Below are 7,500 nucleotides of genomic sequence, written 5' to 3'. Positions count from 1 at the left end.
TAGTGTCATTGCCGTTATTATCATGATTACCTTTATTATCATTATTATCCTCATTATCATTTTTGTGATCATTATTATCATTATTGTTATTATTATCATTATTATTATCATCATTATTGTTATTATTATCATCATTATTGTTATTGTTATCATTATTCTTATCATTATTACAATCACTATTATAATAATTATTATTATTATCATAATCATTATCATGATGATTATTATCATTATTATTACTATCATTATCATTATCATCATTATTATCATCAACATTATCATCATTATACTTAACGTTATCATCATTATTATTATTACTATTAATATCATAAATATAATTACCATCACTATCCTTATCATCATTATTATCGTTATTGTTATCATCATCACTATCATTATTATCATAATCATCATTTATAATTGCCAATCTTTGTAAACGTCTTTTAGATGATTGAGCATTGATGCTTTGGTCGCATGCGGTAATGCTTAGAAAGTAATTCTTCCGCAGCCCTTGAGTTGCGTCCAGCCGGTACGACTCAATGCAACAATGATCATGCTCCTTACGTGCGTGAACCTTTGCCGAGGTCGTGCTCAGAGTGTGAAGGTCGTACTCAGAATGAACGAAATTGCGAACAAATTGTATACGTGTTGCGAGTCGTAGGTTGCATACGTTTGTCTATGGTTAAATAAATCATTATTATCATTAACATTATTGTTATCATTATAATTACTATCGTTGTTATTGCCATTTTTATCATGAGCATCATCATTATCATTATCATCATTTTTATCATTATCATCATCATTATTATCATTATCATCATTATTATTATCGTTATCATTAATATCATCATTATAGTTATTATTATCATTATTGTTATCAACATCGTTGTTATTATCATGATTGTCATCATCATCATCATCATTATCATTATTATTATTATCATCATCATTATCATTATTATTATTATCATCATCATCATCATCCTCATGAATAGCATCATCATTATCCTTGGGGGAAAGTGACTTACAAAACTCCAAGCATAAAATCAACACACACATGTACACCGACATTCTTACACCAACACCCCAAGTTCTCACGCCCGCCGCTCCGCCCACACAGACGCTCACAAGTCATCCTCTTTATAAACAGCGAAGAAAGCGGCAGTTACAACTTCCGTCTCCTGAAGGCGAAGGTGACCTTGACCCCGCGATATGCTGTGACCCCAGCGACCTGGCCATACCCGGGGGCCTCTCACTCGTGGGGGGACCTGAGGGGGTGCCGCCGGGGGACCTCTACAGCACACCCGGAGAGGGCTTTCCCAGGGGCGTCAGGTAGGCGGTGTTCCTTTGTGTTCTGACTGTGCCTCTGCGATGGCGCCACACTGATAGGGCGAGGCTTACTGGGCGTCGCGGAAGGGTTGTAACTTTGACGTGGTAATTATTTTGAAATGGTATGCTTATGGTGGCAGTGTAATGGTTATGATGATATCATAATCAGCTCCACCTAAAGCACGGATTTCAGGGGCTGCAGCCCAGGGCCCTCTGCCATCTAAAAGGCTTCAGAAGATTAAGAGAAAAGTTACCTCATTTATAAATGCTGAATCAAAGAATATATGAACTATATTACACATATATAAAAGTGTTCGGTCAGTATAATGCATGAATATACTTGTTTCTCTAACGTTTTTCCTTTTGAAAACATTACTGGAGGCCTCTCATTACTTACAGCACAAGGGCCTACAAATTCTAAATCTGCCTCTGTACATAATGATGATATTATCATGCTAAGAGCTATAGTACTGCTAATGCCAGCATAAATAATGATTTTTGCCTCAAATTTCTAGAATAAAACTCATCGACATATAACAGCGAATCAGTAGCGGCATTGGCATTCAGCATAATACTTTGTCAGTTTCAGAGAAGAAATAAAACTAGACTTGCCTTCATTTCTTGTTATCATCACATCGTCATATTCAAAGGAGGAAGGATGACATCTGTCTTAGAATGTCTTGAGAATTATCTTCGGGGCAAATAGTAACGTTTGTGTGTGTGTGTCTTTGGATCTATTTATACATTCAGTTACTTGCATATTCATTTCCATGGGGATGGGGAGGGGGAGGGGGAGCTGGAGGGGGATCTACTTATTACCTGGCTTTTTTCTCTTTACTCTTCTCACTTATCTTATCATTTCAATCCCTCTCCCCCCTCTCCCTCTCTCTTTTTATCATATTTCTCTCCTTACACACACACATATATATCCCACACCGCATATCCTCTCCTTATACCTTTCCCCCCTGTCCGCAGCTCCGCGACTGGAGACAACCGTCCTCTCGCCGCCATCTCGGCCATCGAGCAATTTGCAACGTTGTTCGAGCTCTCTGGGTCCAGCGAGGACAGCGTGGTGGGCGTGCTGCAGCGGGAGGGCCTCAACACCTTCCTCGCGCTGCTAGAAACCTCTGGGATCCTTAACACACTCGTTTCGGGAGGTTTGTTGTTGAGTTTCCATTTTCATGTCTCTGACTGTGGACTGAGAGAGGAGTTGAAATGGGGGGGGGGGGACGTGTGTATGTGTCTGTGTGCACAAGGAAAGGGGGTTTGGTTGGGGGCGTTTGGTTATGTGTCTCTGTGAGGATGATTAAGGGTAGATTTTGGTCGAGTTGTAATAATTGTTTTGATAAGCGGTAGGAAGTTGTGGTAAAGATTAAAAAACAAAATTCTTATTGTCAAATAGATGTTATTTTGATAAACACTAATAGATGCACAGTATCCTAGAGCGTAACTGATCATACAAAATCGTAAATGTGTGTAACATACTTCTTTTTCAGAAATAGTACTAATATTTCTTATAATACCAAAACTAATGTTTCTCATAAGCGCCTCCTTCTTTCGGCCACAGAAAACGGTCCTTTCATCGTCCTGGCTCCGTCTGAATCGGCCTTTTCTCGCTTGTCCCGTGATGACCTTCGCCAGCTAGCTCGTGGGGAGGACCTGTCCTTTCACCTCGTGCCCCTCCGCGGTCAGTCTCCTCCTCAGGTCACAGACGACGCCATCTTCTTCACCTTGGACGGCTCGGAGGTCAGGTTCAACGTGTACGATGGAGCCATGTACGTCAACGGGGTGGCCGTTCGCAGGAAAAACATCGAATTCCCACAAGGGGTGATCTATGTAAGTGAAGAATAATGTCTGCTTTGAGTAGCACCAGGTGATGCAGGTGTGCTCATAAAAGCAAAGTTCACACACACACATGCACATTTGTAACCCTGTGTGGGTGTATTTATCTAAGTATATATATAAATTCTGTCTTTCTCACACATGCTGTCTTTCTCAGATCTTAGAGTCGGTGCTACGGCCTCCTTTGGGCGACCTTCAGGGCGTCCTCGTCGGTAGCGGGACCTCTGTGTCTCGCGTCAACACCCTCCTGACTGTTACCAGACTCCTGGACACTGGTGAGTTTCATGGAGTGGAATTCTAAATATACACAAAGCTAGATGTCATATCCTTTCTATATAAAAGTGATTTACCTCACTGGGTAGAATTCTAAATGTACGGGAGACTATGTCCATTCTCCATAAAAAGAAGTAGAACCACAAATACACTCTATACAACTAGAAATCCCAATCTTCCTCGATGCCATGTCCCTCCCGCACAGGCACCTACACTCTCCTGGCTCCTCCGGACTCGGCCATTACCTCGAAGGGCTACACATGGCCGCGACTCCTCATGGACAGGGCGAAGGGGCGGGACCTGATGCGTCGCCACACGATCCCGGGGGCGCTGTACACCGAGGGCCTCCTACAACGCCGAACCGTCAGGACACTGGCAGGGACCAGCGTCACCTTCAGGAGGGACATGGATGGTAGGAATGCAGCGGAGGAGCTCGTGGCTTTGGGGGTTACTGTTGCGGTTCTTGTTACTTGTAATTATGACGCAGAACGTTAGTTGATAGAAAAATATACTTCAGAAAACAGTTATGAAATAAAGTCAAAGCTGCATGACTTATTAGGAAATGAATTGGCGTATGATGAAAGTGAATGATGTACAATACAATATTGATTCGAGGGTTTCCTCATGCCAACAGGCACTGTATCTGCAAATGGAGTACCCTTGCTGGAGTCCAACATGACGGCTTTGAACGGCGTGGTGCACCTATCGGCTGACGTCATCCCGGAGTCGGATCTCGGCTCCGACCCGACCAGCCTCCCACACCCACTGCTCAGCCAGACCGAAGCTTCGGTCTTCGCCAACTTTGGCTTCGGGGACGACTTAGTCCCGAGCATTCCCGCGATCTCGGGGCTCTACGACCTCCCTGATCACGATCCTTTCCAGGACTTCGTCAGAAAGCCGGAGACGAGCACCGTGGCTCCCCTTCCGGAGTCTCAGCGCCGCCCCGCGATCACTGGAGGGCCGCTGGAGCTCTTCCCGACAACCAACAAGATCCAGGCTGGAACGATTCCTCAGTGGCCGCTCAACAAAGCCTCGAGTCCTGCTCTTTCAAGCTTCCTGGATATGCTGGACATGACTTTCGATGTCAACGGTGGCCAAACACCAGCGGGCGTCACCATATCCTCCACCGCTGGAACCACAGAAGCCCCAGGAGGAAGCCCCGATTTCCTCATCATAGTCGACTCCACGCCCAGCCAGGAGGAGGCGCTCGGAACCGTCTCACCGGCTTCCGGAGTGTCTTCTCTGATCGGCTTTCCAGGAAGGGCAAAAGAGTCCTCAAGACCAGGGGCAGGCATCGTCCCTGTGGTTCCTGAGGGCGTAGCAGGGTGCTCTCCCGAAAACGCAGCGGCGGCGGCTGACGAGAGGTCGCGGCTGACGGTACTGACACTCCTGGAAAGACTGAACCTCACCAGATTCTTAGACCTTGTGAGGCACGCGGGATTGGCGCTCACTCTCAGCCTCGAAGGTATGATTTTTTTAATCCTGTTCACCTAATCACGAGCACTGCCATTTCATGAACATTTTTCAAAAAGAAGAGGGAAAAATCTAGATCTAGAATCTTCAGCGTAACTGAGTCGACGCATGAAGCTAATTGCATTTTCCACCTCTGCAAGCAGGGCCCTGGACGATCTTCGCCCCGACCAACGAGGCGATCAACGCCATTCCGACGGAGGCGCTGCAGGAGATGTCTGACAACCCGGCCTTCTTACGGCGGCTGATATCTTACCATCTCGTCCCGGGAAGGTTCACCAGCAGCGCGTCCTTCTCTCCGGGCAGACAGCTCCCGACGCTCCACGCTGGATACACGCTGGTTCTCTCTTATTACACCGACGGACCTGTGGCGGTGCGTGACTCTTGGTTTGGACGCGAAAGATTCGATGTAGGTCAGAGAGCACCCTTACTAGGGGCAGTATCTTTAGTTTTGTAAACAACCAATCAAGAAGCCAGAAAAAAAATATATATACAGACATAGATATGTACTAAGATATAGACACACACGCACACACACACATATATATATACACACACACATAAATATACATATACACACTAATGCGGTTAGGAGGCATAAGTGACGAAATGCATCATTGCAGCGCTGGGTAGCAGGGGGCAGCGTCGTCACTGACCTCGACGAGACGGGGAGTACCGGGGTCGTCCATGTGATTGACCGGGTCCTGTACGCTCCGTACGGCAACGTCTTCACTACCAGCAGGTTGTCTCCCGTCCTCGGCATCTTCACCAGCCTCGTCGCCGATGATGAGGTCCTCTCCTTGCTCTTTGCGGGTGAGTGGTTGAGGAATGCAGGTTTGGTTTCAATTTTCTGCTTGTTGACCCTCTTGTGGCTGATTGTGACGATAACTTTTGATAAAAAAAGAAGAAAGCAAACCTTTGAAAAGGTGTATGAGATATAAATGGCACAAACACCATCGCAGGTATCTAGTGGTAAAACGAGAGTCGAAAAGGAGAAGGAGAAAGGCTCATTGCAATATACATCATCCCTTTACCTCACACAGAATCGGGACCCCTCACAGTTTTCATTCCGTCTGACGTCGCACTTCGAAACTATACCTTCCCCGAGGACATTCAGGCAAGGCGAGGTAATATCCTGTACTTCGCTGATAACGTTCTTGCGAATACAAACGTGAAGGAATATTTCTTTGTGACTTTGCTCTATATCCCTCCCTCCTGTGTTTTTCAGTGTTTGTTTTGCATTATGCAACTCATTTGTGAGCAAAGAAAATTTGCAGTTATTTCTTAGCATCAATATTGGAAGGAAAAGGAGGGGAAGAAGGAAGCAACAGGAGAGAGAGAGAGAGAGAGAGAGAGAGAGAGAGAGAGAGAGGGATACTCATCTTATCTTGTCCCTCCAGGCTGGGTGCTATCGCACGTGGTGACAGGCACGTGGTACACAGCGGGCTTTTCCAACACTTGGCCTCTCGTGACCGTCAACAACGACACTTTAGAAACCACGACAACATCTGGCGACAGAGGTAAGTGACACACCATGTCACCAAAATAGTAAAAATACAGAATAGGGTGTTACTTTTACATATAGTAACATTTGTTATGTATCAGTTCAAGTGCTGAGTTTGATGGTGATTACAGTGAGATATATAGATCCCTTTAATTCTTACGCCTTTGATTAAAATTGTTCTTTGTTTATTTTCAGAACTTATTACAGTAAACGGAGTTGAAATAATGTATGCTGATATTACCGCATCTAATGGAGTTATACATGTAATTGATTCCATTCTATTTCCACCAACTTAGTGTCAAAGAAAATGGTACTTGTTTGTTTGTAGAGGTTTACCAAATAGGAGAAACTGCTGTATTTTTAGTAGCTTTGACGTGTAACTATTATGATCTCTTAATCTACTCTGAAGCTCTGACTGTCTGTGTATATGTTGGCTTGTGAGAATGCAGCCGTGCCAAAGTTATTGACTGTTTTATATTTAAGGTTTTCCTAGTTAGATAGACTGTGCATAATTGAGGACATTTACAGTGATGTCTGTCTAATCACCTGCTCCTATCCTCACTTATTATCCATATATACATAGTTTTTTTCTTCACAACAAATTGCATATTATGTAAAAAAAATCATATTCAATGTGATTCCTCCGCGCCTCACGACGCCATCTTTTGCTCTGAAGAATCATATCTTAAGCGACACAATTAACCCAAAGAAATGTTGCATCTTCATGTACAATGACTCTACCAGGCCTGTCGTCAGATATGCATCCTACGAAATTGGTGATTTCTGCATACAAAAGTTATATGTCAATTATACAGTATTTATTGCATATAACTAAAGTTTACGACAAAATCCACAATTTACCTTGGTGACGGGTCTGGTCTACGATAATATGTTGAAATGCTGTTACCAATTATTCTCAGTTAACACACACACACACACACACACACACACACACACACACACACACACACACACACACACACACACACACACACACACACGCACACACACGCACACACGCAAACACACACACACACACATACCTTACATGCCCTAAATAAAAACAAAATACATAAACC

The 7,500-nt window shown here is 44.2% G+C and overlaps 1 protein-coding gene across 2 annotated transcripts in view; it reads left to right on the top strand.

Moving 5' to 3' along the window:
- The window catches only part of LOC122258016 (uncharacterized), a 38,381-nt gene extending 30,950 nt beyond the window's left edge, over nt 1–7,431 (top strand). Inside the window, exons 4-14 of one of the 2 annotated variants that reach the window (XM_043023691.2) lie at nt 1,154–1,335; nt 2,308–2,489; nt 2,900–3,168; nt 3,332–3,449; nt 3,653–3,859; nt 4,082–4,912; nt 5,064–5,326; nt 5,541–5,730; nt 5,961–6,044; nt 6,318–6,437; nt 6,617–7,431. In XM_043023691.2, the coding sequence (XP_042879625.2) occupies nt 1,154–1,335; nt 2,308–2,489; nt 2,900–3,168; nt 3,332–3,449; nt 3,653–3,859; nt 4,082–4,912; nt 5,064–5,326; nt 5,541–5,730; nt 5,961–6,044; nt 6,318–6,437; nt 6,617–6,717 (2,547 nt within the window). In that variant the 3' untranslated portion in view covers nt 6,718–7,431. The remainder of the gene's footprint in view (nt 1–1,153; nt 1,336–2,307; nt 2,490–2,899; nt 3,169–3,331; nt 3,450–3,652; nt 3,860–4,081; nt 4,913–5,063; nt 5,327–5,540; nt 5,731–5,960; nt 6,045–6,317; nt 6,438–6,616) is intronic. The other variant, XM_043023692.2, reaches the window with a different exon arrangement.
- The last annotated feature ends 69 nt before the right edge of the window (nt 7,432–7,500 follow it).

The sequence above is a fragment of the Penaeus japonicus genome, unplaced genomic scaffold (genome assembly GCF_977035675.1).
Source record: "Penaeus japonicus unplaced genomic scaffold, GWHDUDI00000001_assembly GWHDUDI00000021, whole genome shotgun sequence".
NCBI classification, from domain to species: Eukaryota; Metazoa; Arthropoda; class Malacostraca; order Decapoda; family Penaeidae; genus Penaeus; species Penaeus japonicus.
The sequence above is the reverse complement of the archived record's forward strand: the minus strand, read 5'-3'. Positions and strand labels throughout refer to the sequence as shown.